The sequence below is a fragment of the Hipposideros armiger genome, unplaced genomic scaffold (assembly GCF_001890085.2).
Source record: "Hipposideros armiger isolate ML-2016 unplaced genomic scaffold, ASM189008v1 scaffold_10, whole genome shotgun sequence".
Classification (NCBI taxonomy): domain Eukaryota; kingdom Metazoa; phylum Chordata; class Mammalia; order Chiroptera; family Hipposideridae; genus Hipposideros; species Hipposideros armiger.
In genome coordinates this window covers 2,933,921-2,959,530 of record NW_017731360.1, presented here as the reverse complement: position 1 = coordinate 2,959,530, position 25,610 = coordinate 2,933,921, and the positions used below count along the sequence as shown (strand labels likewise).

General features: G+C 44.5%; 1 protein-coding gene and 1 long non-coding RNA gene across 4 annotated transcripts in view; one reads left to right on the top strand and one right to left on the bottom strand.

Annotated features, from left to right (window-relative positions):
• LOC109391159 (uncharacterized) overlaps positions 1–25,244 on the top strand; it is a 28,227-nt gene extending 2,983 nt beyond the window's left edge. Inside the window, exons 2-5 of one of the 2 annotated variants that reach the window (XR_002125724.1) lie at positions 14,762–14,856; positions 19,376–19,476; positions 20,893–20,997; positions 24,843–25,244. This is a non-coding gene — a long non-coding RNA (uncharacterized LOC109391159). The remainder of the gene's footprint in view (positions 1–14,761; positions 14,857–19,375; positions 19,477–20,892; positions 20,998–24,842) is intronic. The other variant, XR_002125735.1, reaches the window with a different exon arrangement.
• On the bottom strand, positions 1–25,610 carry OSCP1 (organic solute carrier partner 1). Of its 2 annotated transcripts, XM_019658370.1 has the most exons (11): positions 25,389–25,610; positions 20,411–20,440; positions 15,922–16,076; positions 12,180–12,347; positions 11,584–11,664; positions 4,435–4,538; positions 3,861–3,989; positions 3,291–3,360; positions 1,566–1,705; positions 554–617; positions 1–351 (listed from the first exon to the last, which is right to left on the bottom strand). In XM_019658370.1, exons 1-11 carry the CDS (start codon positions 25,498–25,500, stop codon positions 235–237), a joined length of 1,170 nt encoding a protein of 389 aa, XP_019513915.1. In that variant the 5' UTR covers positions 25,501–25,610; the 3' UTR covers positions 1–234. The 2 variants fall into 2 exon arrangements, with proteins under 2 accessions (XP_019513915.1, XP_019513926.1); XM_019658381.1 differs by lacking the exon at positions 20,411–20,440.

Sequence of the window (25,610 nt, the reverse complement as noted above, 5' to 3'; positions counted from 1 at the left end):
TCTAATTTAAAAGCTAGCATATATTTTGCTGAAAAAATGTGTACGTGTATGCCTTCCAGGGAGTGTGCTCCCTGAGAGAGACTTGCACAGTTCATTACAACATAAACAGGAACAAGAGGTAACGGCTTCAACTCAGTAGAAAGCGAGCAGCATCCTTTTGCTCCCTGGGGATCCCCTGGGGTCCTCATTCGGCAGCCTCTCCTGGGGCGGGAGGGGTGTGCCTGGTCCACACAGCTATAACTCGTCCATCATGGCCAGCAAATCATCGCCCTTGCTGGCGCTCCACCTTGGCTGGTCCGTGATCTCGAACTCCCCCATGATCCGAGCCAGCTCTTCGTTCCTTTGCTGGTCCTGTTGGAGAAATGAGAGGTGCAGGTGGTCTTCAGTTTTCATCCCACCACTGTGATGCCTTTCCGTGCCTCACCTGTTTGTCAGGATAGGTAGGGGCTATAGTCACATGCTGATTAGAGAGAAGGGAGGGCCTTTGAAGTTCAAGGTTATGACAAGATGAAGAGGGGAATAAGATCTGACTTGTGCGATCCTTTGCACACACCTGAGTAGCTTGTATGTTGACAACTTCATAGGATAATTCTTCTGGCCTCCTCAATGCTGCTTGTCTGCATAAGAAGGTAGAGAAATGGGGCAAAGGTTAGGGTTCTCTCCAGCGTGGCAAATTGGCACTTGATAATTTGGCAACCTATTTTTATTTTTTTCTGCCTCATCTTCTGTCATTTCCCTTCAGCTTTCTACCCCATCCCCAGCCAAGGCACCCTACACTCCAGAAAGTCAAGTCCTGTGACATCTCTGTGCCTTTGCACATACTAAACTCCGCCAAGAATGCTTCCCCTTCCTCTGCTTGGCAAACCCCAAGACCCAGCTCAGATGCCAGCTCCTTCAGTCTGCCGGTACAAAGTCATCACTGTGTCTTCCATTAGAGCATTTACTTATGTACATGTTCATTTTCTACTGTGTGGGGGCTCCTGAGGACAGGCTCTAGGTTACATACTCCATCTTTGTGTCCCCAGCACTTACCATGGTACCTGCCACACAGAAGTGCACAAAAGAAGTTAGCTCAATGGACAGGAAAATAGACGGCAACCCCCACCCCAAATATTTGGTTGTGAGGACGATCACACGAGATAATGAATGCAAAAGTGCTCTATATACCGTGAAGCACTGTATAAATCTCAGTGAATGACTACCGCTACTGGTTTTGGGGGAGGCTGTCTAATCCCAAAGACATCATGCTCCAAACTCCCTCTGGTTTCTTAACAGACTTTTCTTAATATGATTATCGTGACTTCCAATACTTCTTGTTCAGCTGTGCTGTGCTAAGTAAACCATTAGAACTATTTTTTGAATGAATCCAGAAGGTTCCGGCTATCTAACACTGGTGGATTCTTCCTTAACTAGGTAATTGAATTTGCTGATATGTCATTTGTGATCTTTACAGCTGTATTTATAAGTGTCACTGGTTTATCATGCCCGCCCACCCCCTTTTTTTGGGGGTTTATCATACTTAGGATTTTTATACATGTTTTTAAAGAAACAAGTTTAAAACATACTCCTCCTCTTCATCGGTGGTAAAGAGATTCAACCGGAATCCTGGCTCAGGGCCACCGGGTTTCTTAATCTCCATTCCTCCCATCAGCCTGGCCAAGAAATTCAGCTCTTCTTTAGCAAGAGGGTTTGGAGCAATGCTTTGCTGCAGAAACAATTTCATGATTTTTAGCCACAGTGAAGGTGATCCTATGTCCTGCTGAGACCCAGAGACCCAGGGTGGTATTATAAAATAAATCTAAGTTATTTCTGGGAAGAACTGGGACCAAATAAAGCCTAGAAAACAGGCTTACCCCAAAGAGAAACCATCTGGTTAGAAGCAGAGGGACTCTTAGCAAGTCAGCAAACCAGAGATTTCACACTTTCAAGATGAGTGGAAGGCCCCAGGGATCTCTGTTGCCCTCAAACTACCTTCCTCCTTGAAGCAGAACACTGCTTCCTCTTCAGGCCGTCTGGTTCCCTCAGCATTCTCAGCATTTTTACAAGCAGCCTCAGTTAAAGGCTCCAAGTCCAAGGGCACTCACTCTGTAGGAGCTACCACACTGCCCTCATGTGGTGACCATCATGAACACACACCTGAATCCATTTCCTCCTCACACTGTCCTGTCCACTTCAACGTTCTCCCCTTGTCCCAACATGGCTCCCTCGAGTCCCACCTTCCCCTGCTCCGCCTCTTCCATCACTCTGCTGCCAGAGTCATTTAAAGTAGGGTCCTCATCCCACCTTCCCCATGCTTGAAACAAACCCCTGTGCCTCCTGCCTGGAGGACGAAGTCCAGATTGTTTAAGCCCCTTCCTAATCGGGCCCCAGTGCCCCTGTACAGTCGAATCACTTGCCGCCCGCCTCAACTGGGCCATGATCTAGCCATGTGGGAGAGACGCCGCCTCCCTGTCTCCCCCAAACACTATGCTCTTCTGCCCCTTGGCGCCTTTGCTCAAACTGTCACCTTGGTCTGCACGCCCATTTCTTCAACGCAGCTGTTTAGTGTCTTACCACTCTGGAACTCCACTTGAATGTCACCCCCTCTGAAAAGCCTTCCTGATCCCTGCCCCCGCCCTCACCCCACTGGACAGAACACAGTGCTTTGTTCAGAATACCCAGCGGGCCTTTCTTCCATGTGCTATAGCTACTTGTTTCTACAGTTGTCTTTCCCAGAGCACCACAGATCCCTTCAGGGCGGGACCACGCCTAAGCCAGCTTTGTGTCCCTGGGTACCCAGCCCATAGAAATAGTTCGACAAATGTTTGCTGAATAACTGAATATTCCATGATTTGTCCCATAGCTAGCTGGTAGCTAGTTCAGTGAAAATTGGTAAAAGTGGAATTCAGAGACCCTAAAACCCCATTTGAACTTAGCTACCACATCATTATATAGGGAAGCATTGAAAAGGGGTGTTTTCATGATCAGAATATGCACAGGTGCTGAACTTAACAACCGTGGAACTAATAGCACTAGCATGATGCTAATTTCACATGTCCTGGTGTGTGGTTCCCATTTAATTATGGTGATTGAGCCAAGCCTAAAATTACCTAATTAGTCAGATCGCTGGAAGTCTCCATGAGAAACTACAATTAAAAACCTGTGTATTTGTAAGGCTGAATCGAGAAGATTGCAAACAACGAGAGAAACATTGGCTAGCTTTCAAATCTAGAGTTCCCACCCTTCTCCCCAGCCAGATTTCTGTATCTAGAATTAAGCTCACAAGATAAAGAAGGGGGACAGAAGCTCACCTGTGTCTGTGAAGCTAAGTTCTTGGATGGTCCAGACATATGGGTTTCCACAGGCCTGTTCACACTGTACCTGGTGTCAATAGAATGCCGCGACAACATTGTACAGCCCTTTACATGGACTTCCTTCCAACCCGTAAACATCGCTCACAGCTTTTATTTTGAGACGTTTAAAAGCATCTAGAAAGGTGCTGGGAGTACAGAATACAACTGAGTGTCAACCACTCAGATTTCACCTCTTCCCAGAGAAAAATCCCCGGGAAGCTGTGTGGAGGGGCCTCCGCTTGCAGAGTTATGTGGATCGCTGAAAAAATGTGAGCCGCACCTGAAGGCCAAGGCTTTCTGGATCTCCATGGCCACTTAATATCATTTCTTTTAAACGTGTTGAGTTATCTCATGTTTGGGAATCTTAGGAGCCTTTTGAATACGGCAGAGCTCTGCATGCATTGTTTCTAAGGGGCAAACACCCTCCTTGTCAGCAGGGATTTTCACAGCAGAAGTCACAAGCTGGGTTTTTAAATGAAGGGACTTCTCTTCGACTTGGACTCATTTAGGGAAGGAGAGTTTGCTTACATATTAGTTCCCAGTTTCAGGACTCGGTCTCCATACAATTCAAAAGAACCTTCTTTCGTTGCCGCGACATAGTTTCCGCCATGCTGGAATTCGACCCTCTTCACTTCATCGCCTTTGGTGTTGAACATTCTACAATGCAAAGTATGACATGATGGACTGTTCTCCAAGCTCAGGGAGTCCTGGAGGCGTCTTTATTCTTTGTACTATGGGACAAAGAGGAATTCAAGCACTCCTTCAAGATAAAGATGCTGGCTGTGGTAATAATAATGATACAACAATAATAATATTTATTGAGTACATGGCATGTACCGGGTGCTGTGTAAGCGCTTTCGAGCATTATTACATTAGCTTATTTGTCCTCACAGTAACCAAGAGGAAATGAATCCCAGGAAACTTGGGGGTTTGCTGCCAAGTGTCTGCTATATGGCAGAGCTGGGATTAGAACCTGACCTCCTAACTGCTGTGCTTTACTGAAGAAAGAGAGGGGCCCAGTGTGCTGCAATCTATGTGGTGGCCCACATATTGGTTTCCCGGCACCCCAAACACTGGCCTGAGAATTACTGTGAGAATTCACCTGATGAGTCCAGGGACTTCAGTTCCCCAGGGAACAGGCCCGGACACTGGCAGCACAAAGCGGCCATTAGAATTCTGAACTCTGTCCTTTAGAAATACGGACACCTGGAAAAAAAAATACACTTATCATCATTTTTCTTGGTATATTTTCATAGACATAAGCATTGTGAGGATGGAAAGTGTGTAATGGGTTAGGAATGTCACCTCGTGGCTTTATAACAATAAGATAAAAACTCATCAGAGCTAACACCTGTGGAGTTGTAGTGTTTTTACAAGTTGAACTTCTTTTGCGCCTCACAGCAAACATTCCGGGTGAGCTGTATTATCCCTGTTTTAAAGAGGAGAAAGCTGAGGGTCACAGAGTGAGGTGACTTGCCCAAAGAGAACAATAAGAGACAGCACCCGGCTTCAAAACCAAGGTGACTCCAAATCCCACACCTGTTCCTTGGTTCCCTGCTAACTTTCCATTCAGCTGCGAGGCTTGAACTACAAGAACCTCATTGTCTCCACTGTACAGATGAGGAACCAGCAGTTCAGAGGTTAAGGCACCTCCCCAAGGCCAGCCAGCTCCTAAGGGGCAGAGCTGAGGATTCAAACCAACCCTTGTGTTTCTGACTCTGGAGCCCAAACTCTTAGCCATGCGCTGACTGGTGAGAAGGGGCAGGAGCAGGTGAATCCAGCCGGCATGAGAGTTTGAAGGTCTTTCATGTGACTGACAACACCACATATGCTTATTTCTACTCCCGGGTTTGTGCACTCTGTATTGAGATCTTGGTCAGGTTAAATCCCATAAAGATTGGAGCAGTTAATCAGTTCTGTTTCCTTATCTGTTCAATGAGATAAACTTGAAAGTCCCTTCAAACTCTGAAATCCTACAAAATTATATTTGTAATATCATCAAGAATAAGCATCTGTTGTGTGCTAGGCACTGAAAATGCAAATTGGTAAGAATTTGTAAGCTGCCCATTGGGCAGGCTGATGGTAGACTGTGTAGGGTACATGTCAGCTGGGCCACTCCTCGGCTGTGGCTTTTGGTAAGTTACACAACCTTTCTGTGCATCGTTTTTCTCTTTGGTATACGGGGTAATAATAGTACCTATTAAATGGATTAATGTGACAACTAAATCAGTCAATGAACAAAAAGCACTTATGGAACCTGACACATAGTAGGTGCTCAATAAATGGTAGCTAATATTAGTATTACAGTCTAGTTGGACATAAGACACAAACATAAAATGGGAAAAATGACACTATACAGCAAAATATGTGGACTAGTATATGCATACTGTGTTTCCCTGAAAATAAGACCTAACTGGAAAATAAGCCCTAGCATGATTTTCAGGGTGCTCGTAATATAAGCTCTACCCAAAAATAAGCCCCAGTTAAGATCGTCAGCCAGATGTGACTGTATTTGAATAAATGTAGATGTTTGTACATGAATAAATGAATAAAATGTGTCTTTTGGAGCAAAAATTAATATAGGACCCGGTCTCATTTTCAGGGAAACACGGTATGAGCCCATTGAGGAGAATGACAAAGGCATGGATCTGGTGGGGAGAGGTGACTGGGTTTGGAGCTAGACCTGGAGGAAGAAGGTGGGTGTGAAGACACCTCAGGAGCAGAGATGGGCAGGCACAAGGCATGGTTTTTGGGGAAATGTGTAAACTGGTTTGGTTAGAGGGTTTGGATGGATGACCATTAAGGAATTTTTAACCTTGAGAGTCTGTGATCAAGGGATGTGAATACAGGCACGGAGAAAGAAAATTTGGACAGAGAAGTGAGAGTATGTATATATAAATGCCAGATGTTCCATTAGCCTAATTCCAATAAGGTCAACTGTGTCACAGTAGATGTGAGATGTGAGATGTACAAACTTAAGCCAAGTGTGCGTCTGTGTTTGACCCGAGAATCTGCCCTTGGCTAGATAGACTGTTGGGTCTGTCTGCGTGCCCAGCCCTTCTGCTGGCCCTCAGCTATAGGTGTGGCTCTCCCGTGCCCTCTTCCTCCCACTCCACTCTTCCCCCACCTGTGCCAGGTGACTGACTCATCTACTCCCACACACTGTGTTCACTCGTACCGATGGCTCCCAGATCCCGAGCTCTCACTTAGCATTTTACCCTGGGCGCCTGAGCCATCTATCCCATTGCCTATTAGACATGTGCACCTATAGGTTCCATGGCATATACCGCAAATTCACCCTGTTCAGAACAGGGCTCATCGTTTGTTTTTCCAAACCTGACCCTCCTCTGGTGTTCCCAAGCTCAGTGAATGACATCACCAAGTCACCAAGTCAGCACTCTTGAGTTCCCCTGCCCACCACCTTCCCCTGTCTATTGAATCACCAAGCCCTGCCAACCCAATGACCGCTCCTGGTATCTGGCCCCTCCTCCCTTCCCTGCTCCCTAGCGCAGACAGTCATCCTCGCTTGCCTGGTCACTGCAGGAGCCTCCTAACTGGTCTCCCTGCCTCCCCTCTCACCTGTTTTGGATCCGTCCTCTACTCGGCTGCTAAACGGACTCTTCTAAACTCCTGTCTGACCATGTTCCTCTCCTGCTTCGGTGGCTCCCTGCTGCCTGCCAGACAACGTCCAGCTGGCCGTTGTTCGTCTCTGCAGCCATGCTCCTCCTCGAGCCCTACGTTCCAGCCATAGTCAGCTGCTTGCAGCCTTCCCCTACCGCACACTGCCAACTACATCAGGGGGTTACAGGGCTCAACCCTTTACGGAGTGTCTTCTGCCTAGGGTGTCGATCTGAACCCCTCCTGTTTTCCCACGGGCCTGCTAAAAACCTATTTCTTTTAAGAGGTATCAGATCCTCTACGACGACTTTCCTGATTCTCTTAGGAAGAACTGACCACCCGCTCCTTTGCGCTCTCTGTTTTGGAACCAAACATCTGTAAGGCACTTAGTACACTTTCCCCTCTGCAATCAGGGCAGGAACGCTGTTTCTTACAGAAAGAGGAAACGAAGGTCACTGAGCTGTGGGGCTGGCGTGCTGGGGGAGACAATCTCCATGAGCACTCACGTTCCCCAGGAGGATGGCAGGGCTCTGGTGGCTGGGGGGAGAGTGGCCCAGGGACTTACACGCTCAGTGAATATGGGTGAGTGACTTGGCAGGTCAGTTGCAGCAGAGTGGTGAGTACAGGTCTTTGGACAATGTTTGGTGGCTGGTCTGCCTTACTAGAGGAGGTCTAAATTTGTGAGGGCAGGAGAATAATGATCTGAAAGTGAGGGGGAAGCTGGCAGAATGCTGACCCCGCTTCTCACATCCTGCCTGTGGGTGAGGGAGCATGACCAGCCTCCACCAAGTGGCCAGAAGTCTTCAAATGCCATCTCTGTGCTGTACGCAGATGATGCCCACGTTTCTGTCTCCATCTTAGGTCTCTCCTCAGAGCTCTAGATTTGCATATTCAACTGCTTTTTGATCTTGCTACTTGTATGTCTAATAGGCAAATCAAACAAATAGAATTTATTTTTCTACCCAAATATACTTCCTTTCAGGGTCTCCCTTTCTCAGTAAATGGCACCACGGGTTGCTCAGGTCAAAAATTTCAGTCAGTTCTTCATTCTTCTTTCCCTCATTCTGCAAATCTGATGATCTCTTAGTTAAGTCTTACTGATCTTGCCCCGAAGGTATGTCCCAAATGTGAATACTTCTCCCTGTCTGCAAGGTAGCTCCTAATCCAAGCACTTTCATCTTTTACCTAATTTTCCCAATGGATTCCCACCTCTGTCCTACCTCTGCCCTGATCCCATATAGTTTATCTTCTAGAACACAAACCAGATCATGTTACCACTTACCTTCAGATGCTTCAAATCTCTTCTTTACTCTCAGAATAAAACTCCTTACAAGGGTCTAAAGTTAAGTCTACTGGGAGGTACCAGTTTACTTAAAACTGACACCTGTTCTGATTAGTCAGTGCCCATGCTGCACAGGTTGTAAACTTTGCATGTCACTCCTGCCTAGACATGCTGCACTCACTTGGCTTTCCCTCTTTCCAAGGAACACTTCATGCTTCTTCCCATCTAAGGGCCTTTGAACTTGCGGTCACTTCAGCTTAGATGCTGTTCCCCGAGATCTATGTTAGTTACATTCTCAACAAAAATGTCTGTCCTCAGAAAGGCTGTCCTTAACTCTATCATCTAAGGATGTGCTATCCAGTATAATAGGCTACTAGTCAGGTGTGGCTATTTAAATTTAAATTTAATTAAAAATTCAGTTTCTCAGTCACACTAGCCACATTTCAAGTGCCCAATAGCCACGTGTGGCTGGTGATTATCACATTGGACAGCACAGATATAGAACATTTCCACCACGACAGAAAGTTCTGTTGGACAGTGCTGGCTGGATGCAACATCCTATCCTAGGTGCCCGCTATAACTCTACCTTCTAGTGCCCTCTTCCTAAAAGCTCTCAGAATCATGTTCTGGTTCTCCTTGTCTCTTGCTATTAGCAGAGAACCTCCTCAAGGCAGCATCTCCTTCATGTTCACATCTGTATCTCAGACACTGAGAACAGTGCCTGGCATAGAGCAGGCACTCAAGAAATATTGGTTAGACTGACTAGTTTTTCAGGGATGAAATATTTCCAAGTGGAGTGGATAATGGAGTGGAGGTATAAGGAACATTCTATGAAGAGGTGAAGATGGAGTGATGTTTTCCAACAACTGAAATGAGGGAAAGAACACCAGGAAAGTGCATGACGGAAGGATGCATGCATGGGAATGAGAGTACAGGAGAGGGTGGGTGACCTGAGGGGCCTGCCCTTTAGGAGGCAACTCTGGAGGTGTGCTGGAGGGCTGAAAGAGGTTGGGAATGGAGATGGTTGCAAATAACTGCTCAGAATTCCAAATGGAACTGGTCTCCGGGCAGTCTCCGGCCAGGCCCCGAGGGCAGGTGAGGGCCTTCACTGCATTAGAGTGCTTCAGGTGTTTCCGCAATATCGCAGAAAGCTTTGGAGATCAGATGAGGAGGTTTGGTTAAACAATGGGCAAGGAAGTGTTAGATCAGAGCTGTGTTTTCTTGATTTAGTTAGTTGGTTTTGCTAAAAAATAAAAAAAATAAAAAAAATAAAACAAAACCTAAAAACTATCAAGACTGTTTTGAAAACAGAGAAAATCTGTATAGGCAATCACAAATTGCAGCTGAGCAGAAATACCATTAAAGACCAGACTTGGAACACCAGCCAAATATTATATTACAGCTCAGTGGCTGGATACTGCCGGGATGTGGGAACCCAATTCCTCTTGGTGAACATTTGGATGCTTCACTGCCTGCTCATTTTGCAATTAAAGCTTAATATATTTTGTGGTTTAATATATTTTAATGATTTTGTTATAGACTTATTATTAGAAGTGCCTTTTCATTATATTGAATTTTATCTTGTCAGACTTGAGAAATCAATATGGCTGCTTATATTACTACAGCCCATAAAATAATGTCCAAATGTTCCCAGTCTTGATAACATGATGCAGAGTTTTCAATATTTTAAAGCAAGGCAAAACTTAATCTTAGTTGTACTTTCATATTTTTAAGTTTAATCGATGGCTAGTAGAGATCTTAATTTATATTGATGTGATTTTTGTTCCATCGATAACAAATAAAATTATTCATGAGGGTTAAAAATAAAATTGGCCTCAGAGTTGAAATCCATTTGCCTTCCCCGGTCCATGAAAGGGAAATAACAATCAGGCACTAAACATATTCTATTTCTTCTTCTTTTTTTTTTAAATTTTAATTTTGTGAATATGTTACACATGCATATGTACAAAATTCAAAGGTTCAGAGGGTATACAATGGACCCTGTCTCTCTTGTACCCGTCTTCCATGCAGTTTACTACTCCCAGGGGACAACCATTGTGACCAGTCTGTTGTTTATCCTTCCAGAAGCATTCTATACTACATACGTATGTATATATTGGCAAATATATATATCATATGCTACAACAGTTACTCCTCCCAACAGACTCTAAATGGGTTGAAACTAAGGCTCAAGAGAAGTAATTTGCCCAAGGTCATGGAGCTGTGCTGGAGTGGGACTCAGACACGAGAGTGTTTGACTTCAGAGCCTGGGCTCACTTTGTCATATTATCCATCTTTCCCATATCAGTGTGTTAAATTAGGGAAAGGAACCAAGTCCTGTCCAAGAGAGACAGGCCCCAAATTCAGAAGCTCAGAAATATGTTTTTAAAAGTTGTGGTGTAGAATTGTCTGGAGCAGGCATGATAGGAGGAGGCAGGGTGGAATGGGGGGCAACATCCAACAAGAAGTCTGAGGGCCTGAGCAAGGCTGGTGGCAATAGGAATAAAAAGGAAGGTGTGGACATTGAAAAGGCAGATTCTGGGGCCTTAGAAGCAATTAGATAAAGGTCAGAGAAGGGGAATCCTAGGCGACACTCTGGCTCTGGGCCAAGGGAGTGAAGGAATGATGGTGCCCTCCAAAAAAATCAGGAAGTTGAGGCAGGACTTGAAGTTTGGACATTAGTTTAGCTGCAGACATTAAAATTATAGGCACTGGTGGGCATCCTCGTGGAGAGTTTGAGCACGCGGGTGGAGATGTCGGTCTGGATAGCAGGGTAGGGTAGAGATTAAACTCAGGAGTCCTAGGTGAAGGAGCTAGAACGTGGAGAGGAAAGCGATTCCTAACAGGCAGGAGGTGGGGGGGGGCAGGAGGAGGAAGTTTGGAGACAGGAAGATGGAGAGGAAGGAGTGAGGCATGGAGACAGAAGAGGTAAGGAAGGCCAGGAAGGTGTGGTGCCATGAAAATTCCGGAAAGGCGAGAGTTTCATGGAGTAGGAGGGCAGCCCCCGCGCAGCATCAGATACTGGAGAGGCCAACGATACTAAAGGTCTGAGAAAAGGCTTTGCAATGGAGATCAGGCTGGTGGCCTTGAAAGCACATTTCCTCTGAAGAAGGGAAGAAACCATATTTTAAAGAAACACATAAGGTAACTGGGAAGGAGTGGCAGTGTTATCCTTGGTCCACTGAAAAACTGCTGAGATGTGTTATCAGAAAGTTTCTCATCACGAGGCCAAACGCTGAGGGCATCGCTACCTAGGCAACCTCAGCCCTTGTCTGCCTGACTACTTGGCACCCTGTTTCCCTAGGACAGCAGAGGCAGGGTACCCTGCTCCTGGGCTTCCCATTCACTCACCCGGATGTGCAGGTCCTGGAAAAAGGTGAGGAGTGTCTGCCGGATCAGATGGAACTCCCCTGCAGGGAGACCCCCGTATATCTGCCAGAGGCAAAGCAGAAAGAAGCAATTCACTTTCAGAAGTGAGATGAGACGCGCAGAGAGATCGGGGTAGGTGGGCACTCAGGGATGGGAGCCAGATAAGCAAGCAGAGGACTCAGCTGCTGGGGTAAGAGGGGCAGTAGGAGAGCCAGCACTGCTCCCTCACCAGAGGGACAAACTCTATTATGCCACACCTGGGCAGGGGTACACTTCAGCTCTTCTGTCCCCCACAGACCTGGAGAGGCTGCTCCCCAACATTTGGCAGAACATTCACCACCAACCCCCTTTTCGAAAAGTTAGGAAAAAATGGCTAGGCTGTGTATCATTGCTTTCCCAATTTTGAAGGCAATAGTAAGAGGGCATAAGATGATACTTGGAGGGTTTTAGAATTTTCTGGGAGAGTGGCAGGCTTTGCCATTCCCCATCCTGTTCTCTCTGTCACAGAATCTGCCTGTCATTAGCAGGAATGAGAGCAAGTATTGGGGCTGAGAGGTGATAAACTGATGGTATCTTACGTCAAGCAGCTGCCGAAAAGTCTCATCCACTAGATGCAGGAGGGCTGGGGCGTCCTGGATGAATCCCTTGATGGCATCTAAATGATTGAAAGTGACCAGCAACACATCCTTGGGACGGGGACACAGCAATACTTGATATTTCAAAGCCATAGTCATCAGGTCATACAGCTGCCAACCCATACACGAACAAAATAAATGGGATCATAAAAGCAGACGTCAGAACCTCCAAACAATGAAGCAGTCAAGCATTTAGTGGAACCAGTTCTGGGAATATCATACAGCTCAGGTGAGCATATCAGTTATCCCTCAAACCAAGATGCTTTTGAGAGTAAAAGGGGGGTGACATTAATGATTAAGCCAGAACAACAGGCGTAGATCAGGACATTGCTGGGCAAACCAGGATTTGTGGTCAGTTTATGTGCGTTGCTGATGGAATACATTTGAAAGAATATTGGTGACGGTGGGGTCCTGGGCTGGGTGCTGGACTCAGGGAGCGAAAACACAAATTCAAGCCCTCCATCGCTGCTGACTAGTTGAGTAGTCCTGGCCAAGCTGCCTCACCTCCCTGAGCCTGAGTTTTCTTATCTGTAGAACATAGTCCCTACTTTCCTATTGTGGCAGAGCTGCTGAGAAGAGTAATAAGAAGATATGTGTGAAAGTGGCAAGTATAAAGTTCTACAACTGTTAGAAGAACAATTCCAAATGATGAAACTCCTTAATAAGATATCAACAAACCCCATGTATGGCATGACCATCCATGAATGACTAGAGGCGAGAAATTGGCGAGGACCAAAGTGTCAAGATAGGCTTTATGGAGGAAGAAGAAGGCAGTTACGGGTTTCAGACTGGCTGAGGGACAGGAAAGGCATTCTCTTTGAGGGGAACAGCATGTGTGAAGGCCTGGAGGCAGCCATGAAAACACTATTTTCCTGGGAGAGTGAGAACAGCCTGACTAGAGTGGGCAGTTTGTGTTGGGGATGGTGGGAAATACAGTTGGATAAGTAAGGCAAGGTTAGAATATTAAAGGTTTTAGAAAGACAGGCAAAATAATTTAGACTAGATGTAGGTGGAATTAGGGGGCTACTGAAGTTTTCTGAGCTGACATGAAGAAAGTGGCGATTAAGCAAGATTGTTCAGTCTGGCAATGATGAGATATGAGCGAACGGAGACTAGATTCAGGTAGATTAGCTAGTCCCTGGCTCCCAATAGGTTTGCAATAATATCTATTGACTGTATGAATGAAAGAAATTTTGTTGGAGTAATCCAGACTTAAGGCCTGGAATAAAGATGGCAGACATGGAAATGGCAGGGGGACAAGAAGAACAGAAGATACTCAGAAGGAAAAGCTATCAGTTATATGGTGACTACCTGACTAGATTTGGGGGATGAAGATGAGGGCCGTCCAAAATGACTACGGCATTTTCAACTTAGTGCCTGGGAGACGGATGATGCTACTGACAGAGGCAGGGAAGTCTGGGGGATGGAAGACAGAGGAGCCAGTGTGGGAGAGAAGGTTTGGACTCACCTGAGGCAGGAATGAAAATATAAAAACTGCTACCATCTGAGTGTTGTGCCAAGCACATTTGTATACATTACCTTGCTGATCCCATTGAATCTTCACAAGAACTCTATGAGGTTGATATTATCCCAAGTTTAAAAGCAAGGAAACGTGCCTAATTTCACGTAGCTGGTAGTAAGTGGCAGGGTGAGATGTGAACTCAGGACGGTCAGATCCTAAAGCATTTGCTAGAACTTTTTACATGATTCCATTTCTCCAACATGCAGCTAAGCATTTTACTTAGAAAGTGGCAGACAATAGGAACAGCCTGGGTGTGTGTGTGTGTGTGTGTGTGTGTGTGTGTGTGTGTGTGTGTAATCCTAAAGACACAGATTTGAGACTCTGCCTTCATTATCAAACACTAAGTACCTGTTGTATTATATGGGGCACCATACTAGGGATCTTCATGAGTATATCTTTAAAAACAGATATACTCATAAGATGAAGAAACGGAAGTTCAAGAGTTGTTCAGTAAATGGAGTCTCACAGATAGTAACTGCTAGAGCTAAGACTTGAATCCAAGTTTTTTGATTCCAAATTCCATGTCCTTTCTCTGTGGAAACCTAATCCTTCTTAAAGGCAGAGGGAGAAGAGCAAGCAGAGCAGAAACGATAATTAACATTTTATTGAATATTTACTATGTGCCAGGCCTAAGGGTGTCATCATGTGTATGTTTCTTGCTTAATCCTTCCAGAACTGATCAAGTAGCTTTTCTTATCCCTATTTTAAAGATGAGAAAAGGGGGGTTTGGGGAGAGAGAGTAACTTTCCAAAGGTAAGTGACAGGTGGTAAGAGGGTACAGTTAAAGGCACTCAGTCTCTCTGAGGTTTCCAGGTACCAGCGATAAGCGAGCACTGATTTTGCACACCTGGTACCCACCACTGTCAGTACTCATGATTTTAAAAAAATTCACATAATGAAGGAATTTGAAAAGGAATTATCATAATTTATAAAAATTAACTGAAGCCCATATTTTATTCAGATTTCATTGTTTTTTTCCCCTAATGCCCTATTTCTGTTCCAGGATCCCACATTACATTTCGTCGTCATGTCTCCTCAGGCTCCTGTTGGCTGTGATGGTTTCTCTGACTTTCCTTGTTTTTGGTGGCTTTGACAGTTGTGAGTACTAGTCAGGTATTTTAAACAATTGCAGCTAAATAGTGCTGCAGTCCTTTTTTATTTTTTAATTGGGGAACAGGCATGGTCATTGGTAACACATTGCTCAGGCTACAATGGCATAGTTGACTCTTTTAGGGAGGGCGCAGCTCACAGTGGCCCATGTGGGGATCAAACTGGCAACCTTAGTGTTATCAACACCACACTCTAACCAACGGAGCTAACCGGTCACCCCTGATCAGGTATTTTATAAGATTACCTCCGAATGTTATTATATTAGGTGTTTTTCTCATGATTAGACTTGGGTTGTGGGTCTTTTGGGAGAAAGATCACGGAGGTAAAGTGCGAGCCTCATCACATCATATCACGGTACATACTACCAACATGACTCTCACTGTTGATGTTGACCTTGATCACCTGGCTGAGGCAGTGTTCGTCAGTTTCTTTGCAGTAACGTTAACTGCTTCCCACCTCCTTTCCATACTGTCCTCTTTGGAAGGAAGTTATAAAGTGTAGCCCACACATCAGGAGTGGGGAGTTATGCTCTCCTTTCTTGAGGGCAGAGTATCTACATAAATCATTTGGTAATCTTCTCAGTAGGAGATTTGTCTATTTTCTGCCATTTATTTATTTGGAATTATTATTTTAAAAATCAGAGAGCCCTAATAATTTGTTTCCCAAAGAGAGAGACATGTTCATATTAGAAGTAAAGACTGAGCAGTTTTGAATTTGCTTTAAAAAAAAAAAGCCTGGTTTTCAGAGCTGAGATTTGTTATGAATGAAGCAGAATTAAAGTTTTTAGGGCTGGGTTAAGGTATTTATAAAGATGGGCGTGAGGACTAGCACCCTCGTTGGGCAGGTGGAATGACATAAACAATACAAGGGCTGGTGCAGATGACTTCTGAGATCCTTCCCAACTCTGAATCTCAGTAGCAACTAGTATCTACAAGTGCCTTTTGTTTTTGCAAGGCACCATTGCGTACGTCATCATCTGATCCCAGGCTATGATAATCCACAAAAGATACAAGAAATGCAACCAAGGGGGGATAGAGGCAACTGTCTGCTCACCTTGTCCATGCTGGCCTGGTTCAGTCTCATGATGGAGGCATGAGCCAGGCGGTCATAGACAGTCCTCAGGGCCTTCTTGGAGTAGAGCTCTTGGGGTTTGAACAATTCCTCCATGAACTTTCGATTGAACATGGTTGAGATGATGTCATTCAGAACTGTAGAGACAGGAGAGCATACAGCTGAGCATGGTGCTGGAGAAAGCTTTATTCAGGACATGGCCTCTGGGTACAAACAGGATGGAGGAGCTGGGCCTAGAGTGGGGATGTGGACGTGCTTGGTGAGATCCGCACTCCGGGGAAAAACCAAACAGATGCACCAACAGAAAGCAGGGTCCAGAGTGCCTCATGAGGCCGTCTTGGAGCGTAAATATGACAACATACAAACGTGGTGTGCTTCAGGGGGTTACAAACCAATTTGCATACATTGTCTCACATGACGGTAGGGGAAATGTTTTTCTTTAAAAAACATTCCTATAAGCATTTTAGATTAGATTTCTTCCTTAAAATGAGAAATAGCATCACTTTGTTTGTTTGTTTGTTTGATTGCTTGGCGAATTTATAACATTTTTACTTTAAATTTTATAAAAATGGGACCAATAATAGTAATTGACTTTTTCTGGGCAAAACATTTTATGAAAAAGGACAAGTCTACAAACTGGTTAGAGATGAAAACACTTTTAACGTTTCTACAAGACGTGTACTTCAGATTAGTACCATTTTTAGAATGCCTTAATTTCTACATTTGATCTATAATATTGATCTTACACTGGAGTGCTATTACGCATACTATTGTTCAAATGGAAAATTTCCATCTGGTGAGAATAAAAGGTCCCATTGTATGTGCAAACCAAAGTGTCTAAAATTTTAGTTCTTGATTCAGTCATTCATTTAAATATTTTTTGCAACTCAAATATTATTAGTTGAGGGCTAGGAAAACCCTCTGGTACAAGAAATAGGAACAAGTATGGGCGAACACAGATTACTTTTAATTAAACCAGATATATTCTGGCCTACAGATGAGGGTACATAGATGCTGAGAATATATATTCGTAGTAATTAAAATTCGGAAGAAAATTGGCTAGTTACAATAATCATACAAAATCAATTATTAAACACAAGTGATTATTACTGAAAGATACAAACGCCTCTTTCTTTTGCCACACAAAGGACATGCCAGGTGATTGGCTGTGGCCGTATCTCGTAGAGAGTGAAGGCAAGGGAGAGCATTGAGGTCATGATCTCAGGCAGTCTCTGTACCCTAAGTAATTGATAGCAATACCCTGAAGGCTCAAGGAGCTCAAAGAGCATTTTTTTGCGGGGCATGGGGAGCTGAGGGCTGATTGTATTTAAATCTTAAATGGAAGGGCTACAGAGTGAGATGGGGGGAGGGTCCCCCCCAACTTGACACGGAAGAACTGTGTGTGACTTCTTACAGAAGTGTTGAACTCACACTTGACCTTTGGGTGTTAGTCTAGATTCCATCCTATTAGTGAGGAATAACCACATCCATCACTAACACAGGGTATCCCTCGCATCTGACAATTTCAACCCGCTGCAGCTTGCCCTTACTATACACTAACATGTCCCCAATGTGGTCCACTTGGAGACATAACTCTTCCGGGTTTGCCTCATGCATGGCCTTTTGCTTTCAACATTGCAATTTTAAACATTGCAAGAACCTGCAATAAACTGGGTTTTCTAAAGTTTTTCTTACTGTAGCCTATACAAAAACGCAGAATTTGCAAGGAAATAGTTACAAGTGAAAAGTCACCCATCGGGCCTCCAAAGAGAGAATTTGAATTTTCCACAGCTTTGTGCAGGACAGGGAGGAGTGCCACAGAGGAAGAGTTCAAGATAAAGAATCACATCAGCTCTGATTATGTTAACCTCAAGCCTTTCAGTCCTTATCAGGGTCTAGGAAAATAGCTCAGACCCAAATGAATCAGTTCTAAAAGAAGGGACATCACAAGGAGGTTGTTAGCTGCTCTGGCAAAGAACCTAAGAAGCAAAATGAAGCCTTTCCCTCTGGGCAGTAAATACGCTGTGTATCACCAAGGCTCTTTGCACAAGAATGTCCAGAAAGTTCACCCATTGGAAAGGGCACAGCAGGCCCCGTCCTTGTGGGCAGAGCAGTGACCACAAACGCCCCCAAGGAGGAAACGCAGTTCTATGGTTGGGCCCCAGGACCCAGGGTCCTGCCTCTCATTTAATTCTTTGGGAAGACTATGGGGGCACAAGTTACCATGCCCACATCTTACAACATGCTTTGCCTGGCACTTGGTTGAGGTGGGCCTACTGTGTACCAGACACTGAGACAAACACCAGGGCACAATGAGGAAGGAAAATGTTATTCTTTCCCTGAAGCAGCAGCCCGGGTCATATTTAAGTTAAATGCTATTAAGAAATAAATAGTTTTAACCATACCTGTTAGTCTGTCTTGGTGTTAGTTTTTGGCACTCACATGAGCTTTGCATCATTTCATGAGGCAGGAATGTACTAGGAGCCAGATTTCATCAGGAAGAAACTAAGTTCAGGGAGCAAAGTGGTTCTTCACAGGTGCATCAGAAGGGTTAGTTAACTGAGTTCCTAACACATGAGGCTTCTAGTCCTGGGTTCATATTACGAACTTAGTTTCTGCTCATTATTTTTGAATGCTTAACCCTCCATTGGGTGCAACTGATCTCACAGATTCATTGCACACAAATTTTCAAATGTCTAACTGTTAACTTAAGTATCGTGACTCATCGCTTCCGTATCTTCCCCTTCTACTGTAACCTATCACCAGTCGTGTTTGTGACTTAGTACAGTAAAGACATATTTCATAACGGCATCTTTGTGTGCAATGAATCTGTGAGATCAGTTGTGCCTGACAGAGGGTCATATTTAAGTTAAATGCTATTAAGGGTCATATCTAAAATAAATTCCAGTGATTCAATGACGTACACAAAAAAGCCTTCAAAATCCACACTTCTTACCTGAAATTCTGCCACACGTCAAGAGGTGGGCCAAAAATTGCTCAAGAGAAGTGGCAAAAAGATGATGGTGAAATACAATAAAAGTGTATCAAGCACTTCAGTTGGGCTTTTCTTTGAACCTGGCCTAATGAAACAATTCTCTAGACGAAGGCAACTGAGTTTTTACCAAACCTCTGTTGTAAATTTAATTGTTTATGAGAACATGCAATTTGGAACCAAGTGTAAAAGACAGAAGCTACTACTTCTGGAGGGTTACCATGTTTCAAATCCTTACTATATTCCAGGTGCTGGGCTTAGAACTTTCCATGCATTATCTCATCTAAACCCCCAGACAACTTGGAAGTATTATCCTTATTCTATCAAGGAGGAAAACTAAGTTCAAGTCCAAGGTCACACAGCTAGTGGTGGTGTGGAAATTAGAATGGGATTGTTTGATTCTAATGCCTGTGCTCTTAAATATTATATATGTTATCTCCTCAGTATACTTGGTGTGGTGAGAGCATTTAAAATATTGAGGACGGTGACTGATGACATGCATAAACCGCACCCAAATGCCAAATGATGGAAGGTGACACTTAAAGGTGAGAAAGGCTAATGTTTTATGAGGAACTGGCAACTTTTTCAGGTTTGATGCTGGTTGTAGGTAAAGGGGAAACTGAAGATTTGGCATGATAGGGGTGGCCGGTTAGCTCAGGTGGTTACAGCACAGTCTCATAACACTAAGGTTGCTGGTTTGATTCCCACATGGGCCCAGGAGCTGCGCCCTCCACAACTAGATTGAAGACAACTACTTGACTTGGAACTGATGGGTCCTGGAAAAATGCCCTCCACAACTAGATTGAAACAACTATTTGACTTGGAGCTGATGGGTCCTGGAAAAACACACTGTTTCCCAATTAAAAAAAAAGATTTGGCATGATAGGGCCATAATGCATGCATGCTATCATGCCTTCTGCCCACAATCCTGACAGTCATGCAGTCACATGCTTCCATGTTTCTGGTTGCTCAACAACAGATATCTGTGTGTGCTAAGGAGAATGGTTCATGGAAGGTCACTCGTGTTGAAGCACAATTCTTTTGCTTTACGATACTATCACAGAATTGCTTTGAGGACTACCAAACAGGACAACCTACCCAGGTGTATAGCTACTGCCCCAGTAGTCCCGACCAAGCTTGGAACTGATGAAGAGAGAAAAGTACCTCAGGTGTAATATGGCCCTTATGCCAAATTTGCTTGGTTTTCACCTTACATGCTGTATTTATTTAAGGGAAAGATTCAAATGTATTGGGTTGTTGGAAAAGTCATCACACATTTTTTGCAATGAAAAACAAAGAAAAAAATACGTCATGACTTTTCCGACAACCCAATATAACCAATGTTTCGGTTAGAGAGAAAGTCATGCCTATTTTTTTACTTTGAAATATTTAGAGTGGCCCCACATTAAGCCCCACTGATAAAGGACTGAGTGAACCTATGGATGCAGACTGAATACATGCAGCCCAGAGATAGCATACCTCGTTTTCTGTCCACCTCTGTCCATTCATCTACATGAAGCATATAAAAAGAAAACACCAGTTCATGAAGCAAGAACATCATTTTCGAGGAGGCTTTAAAAATACCAATTTCAATGATATGGTCCATGGAACTTTATTTTTCATGCTTGCATTCATGTCTAGTATGAATACTCTGCCTTCCACACGAAACTTTTAAAAGGATGATGGATAAAGAAGTTGCACGAATGCCCTTGAGAGGCTCTGTCTTGTACAGAGTGGCCTAGGAGGAGAGGGAAGTCAGGAGGACTAGCTACCCTGGGGTTTGTCTTGAAAGGCTCAAGAAGTCATCCTCTCTAATGCTATGAGAATATACATTATTCAAAATAAGGCTTTTAAAAAACGCTAACCTCCACGAGGAAGAATAATTCCAAGAACAGGTAGAGAAGGTAGTTGCTTTTTGTATAACCTGATTTTTTTTATTAATGTAAGATTTCACTTTCTAGAATACCGATGGAACTGCTCAAATTAGAAAACTTGAAATGTGAATGAAAAGGAACACATGGCTTTGTTTCTGATTTACTTTTTCTACAGAGATGTGTGACTGCCAGGTAAAAAGAGGGGAGTAATGGTGGGGCCACTGTAAAGAAAGTTCCTGAGGACAAAGGCAGTCAGGAAGATGCCAAGAGACCAAATAAGGAAAAAAAAAATGTACTTGGCTGGAGAAATCTGTAAGAATTAAGACCTTTTATGAGCCCTGGCTGTACCATTTACTAGGCTAGATAACTTCAAGCAACTTGTTTAACCTCAGTTTCTTCATCTGTAAAATGGGGATCATAATTGTACCTACCTCAGAGGGTTGTTTTAGGGATGAAAAAGATAACACGCCAAGCACTTAGCTGGCTTCTCTTCTAGTTCCGCTTTCTCTACTGAAGGACATTGGACACCACCCATAAAGGATGAAAGGTGACTTTTTTCCTTTCCTTATTTTTGGGGGCGATTTCAATCTAAAAAAAAACCACTCTCAGATAAACAGAGTTCTACACACACATTCACATTTAAAATACATTTTGTAACTAATGGTCTCCCTTGGAAACATTTGCCACTAGATTGTTTCAAAGGTGATTTCTGCAGTTATAATAAAAGCATAGACGTGTCTTCAATACACAATACCAATAGCTCCTAAGAGGCCAATTTGGAAGCACAGTCAGTGCAGTGCCCTAACTGGCTGCAAAGGGTTCCCATTGCAAGGTAAGACTCCTCTGGGAAAATGTACAGGTGTTTGGAGAGGAAAGACTGGGGAAGCAGCAGCAAGAGTCCAACCTTCTTAAAGCAGATACTGGCTTCTTTAGCATAATGTCCCCAGCTTTTATCTTGTTGTGGCATTTATTTTCTAGGCGGTCTTGCCTGATAGGCTTGTGGGAATTCAGAAGGGTGGAGTTGCCACCCTCCTGAAGGTGTGTTTGGGAATCGTGGTGCTGCAAAGGGCTCACCTGCTCTAAGGGACAGTGGCTACCGGCTGCTGACAAAATGGAGCTGGCAGATGCATGCCCAGGGAGGGGTATGAGGCACTCCTGCAGGCAATGACGCTGCGCTCCAGCAGAGGGCTCTGCAGTGCTGTGTGTGTGCCCTTGGCCCTTTTGCATTTGAGGATCCTGGGGAAAGTAAATGATGTCCTATTTTTCTATGATTTCTCCAGATTTCTTGTTTGTGACAATTCCACTTTAGTTATATTTTGAGTGGGAGGCAGGCCCAAGGCCGCCCAGAGCTGCCTGTTAAATTGGAACTAGAAAAATAAAAACAGAACCTCACCACCATTTAGTTGCTTAGTACCACACTGCGATCTGCATGTCTTGAAAAAAAAAATCACTGAATGGCTCTATGCCTCAGTTTCCCCTTCCACAAAATGAGGACTGCAAACAAAATGTAATAAGGTCTTATTTACGAGTATTTTTAAGAGGGCAGGAGTGAGGCAAAGGCAGCTTTTATTATTCTCGCTATTGCTTAAAATGTGGGACAACATTCAATATGCAACACTCAAAAGTTGCCCCATAGAGTACTTCCTTTCTGTTGAATGCTAAACTAGAGGCTGCATTGTGAGGAAAAACTACACCATCTCCACTGGCCTTGTGGAAGCAGGATGGCCTCCAGGAGACCAATTAGTTGTGTAAGATAATGACAACATCTAGAAGAAATATGGTTTCCATTCAAAGCTTCAACGGAGACTAGTTTACCATGTCTGGTGTTTTACAGGCCTTTGGGCACAGGCATTTGTCACACCTATAGCGACATCAACTCCAAATGCTGGAACAGATGAGCGTTTCTCAAGTTTGAATCCTACACTCCCTCCTTGGTCTTTTGCAAGTCCCCATCAGCCAACTATAGCGCTTTCTGTTATTTCTTTTATAAAATCAGTGGGTATATTGGATAGTTTTTTCAAACCTCTCCCTCTCCTCCCGACCTTCCAGCCCCCCTCCCCCAAAGATTCTGATACAGTTCCCCCAGGTAAGGAAGTATAGTGCAGCAGTTAAGGACACGCTGCTTCAGAGTATGAGCCCTGGAGCCCCAGGACCTGGGTTCAGACTCTTTACTCTTCCTCTTACCAGCGATGTAACCCTGGGCAAATTAGCCTTAGTTTCCCCATCTGTAAAATGGGGATAGTAGTATTACCTCCATGATAGTAATAGTACAGTTGTGGGGATCATGGTATTCAGGGAAGTCCCTGGTACACGGTAATTGATTAATAAATGTTTGTTGTTCTTGTAATTAGGAAGGCATGTCCCCCAGTTTTACAATCAGTTACTGGACCACACTGATCAAAAAAAGCCCCGCCTCCAGTGAACACACGGAAGGGCTGGATCTAGTTCCACCTAGCATTTCACATGACGTCTGACAGTGGCCCAAACGGTGGAAGGAATGAGTGTGTGAATGTGAATCACCAAAGATGGCCAAAACTCTCTTAAACTACAGTCCTTAAGCTCCCAGGACTATAACTCCTGAAGACAAAGGAAGCGAGTCCCTAGTATTCACAGGGTCTTGCCCAGACCTCCTCTTGAAAGACAACACCCACTGCTTATTGTGTTAAACATGCGAAATGCAAACATTATCTCATTCAATCCTTAAAACTTTTCTGTAAGGTATGTATTATTATTCCCATTTTATGGAAAAAGAAACAGACTTATAGAGGTTATACCCCAAGGTCATACAACTGGTTAAATGGCAAAGCTGGAACTGGGATCCATATCTGTGTGGCTTTGGAGAACGTGCTCTTAATTGCCAATTTACACTGCCTTCCACAAAGCAGACTACCCGTCCAAGAACTACCTGTCAGCTCACTGGTGCCATTAGCGCAAATGAAATCACACGACACAGGTGCCAAGGAAAACGGAACTTCCCTGAGGAAGAAATGGCAACATCATCTAAAACAGCCAATTTAGATCAGCAGTTCAACAAACATTTACTGAGCACTGCTTTATTCTGGTCTAGGCATTATGCTAGGTGCTGGAGTACAGAGATGAGTAAGACAATCACATGGAGGGAACACATACACAGACCATTTCAGGATAATATGGTCAGTGATAAGGCAGAGAGGCACGCATGGAATGCCAGGGGACTATGTGCCAGGCCCTCTCCCCAGGTGGGGAGGCATCCTGAAGGAAGTGAATCTTAAGATGAATAACGCAGGAGGAAGGGGTAATTACTAGCACGGAAATGGGAGGTTTGGGGTAAGATGAGGATGGGCATACATATGAATATGCTTTAAATGGAGACCTACAAGCAGTTAGGTACTAAGATTCAACCTAGGAGGCAGGCAGTGGTGGAAGGTGGGACTGCACAGGTGGACAGAGATCAGATCAGGAAGAGCCCTGAAATGTCCTGCCAGGGACTTGGCCTCCATCCAGACAGCAGTGGGGAGCTGACAAAGGGTTTTAAGTAGTGGGGAGTATGGACAGATTTGCATTTTAGAAAGCTCACTGGCAGCACTTTACGGAATGAATGGAGCGGGTATGCTATCGGGAGTTCTTTTTATCTCTTTATGCATGGACTTGGGCTCAATCACACAGACACAATAGTGAATATCTGAGTATGTATACTTAACATCAATTGAGCATACAGAGACTGTTGGAGAGAATAAATGTTTTAATCAGTGGCCATGTCAGTTACCTTTATATCAACTTTTCCTCTTCTACAGCGAAATAGAGTATTTCCTTCATATTTAATCCCAGGAAACTTAGTGAAAGCAGTTGTTGGTTGAGAGGGGAAGAAAACAGGCAGAGGAAAGGGGTGACAGAGAGTTCCGGGTGGTCATTTCCCTGGGGATTAGATGTATATATGGGAGGCAGCTTTTGCATTTTAGAAACTCTCATATAATTATTTCCACAATTGCATTCTCTTCCAACAATTGTGAAGGGAAAGAATAACTTTCTTATGTTTTATTATTTATCTGTTATTTCAGGACCCCACCTTTCTAGAAAGAGCTTTTGAAATGAGAAGACTGGCTTCCAGCTTATGGAGGAGGATGCTACACAGAGGAATGGAGAATCAGAACCGGCCCTGGGGGGAAGAGGACGCTCAGGGTAGCAAAGGAAATGTCTCCAGGTGGTGGGCAGCTGGGACTCCTGCATTTGGGAGGGACCAGATGTCAAGAGAGATTAGGGAATCACCTCTCCAATTTGAGGGGATGAGGAAATTGGGGCGGGGGAGTGAGGGTACCCTAATAATACTCAATGGGGGTATTAAATCCCACTGCTGTGAAAATATCTTTTGGGAAATTTGATTCCTGGGGGCTCTGACTGGATGGGGCTGTGGCGTTGTGAGAAAGGTCCCTGGCTATGAGTGCAGGGTGCAGGGGTGTTGGTCATTCTGTAATGGGGCCTGGTTGTGGGAGCTGAGGCGGGTGGGGGTGGGCCGGGCTGCGGGACGTGGGACTGGCTGTGGGTGTCCTGAAAGGGGGCCAGACTGCGGGGCGTAGGGCTGGCTGTGCGCGCCAGGAGACTCTCACCTCTGCGGGCCTTGTCTCCCGGGATGTTCTGGGCCCGCAGCCGCTGGTCCAGGATGTAAAGCATCTCCCCGCCCAAGTTCAAGAAGAGCAGCGGTAGCGCCCGCACCGACATGGTGCCGGAAGCGAGCAGTGCTGGCGAAGAGCCCCGAGGTTGAATAGCCAGAGGCCTTGAGGCCCAACCACCGCGTCCTCTTAGTCCGGTTGCTAAGGCAACGCAGCGAC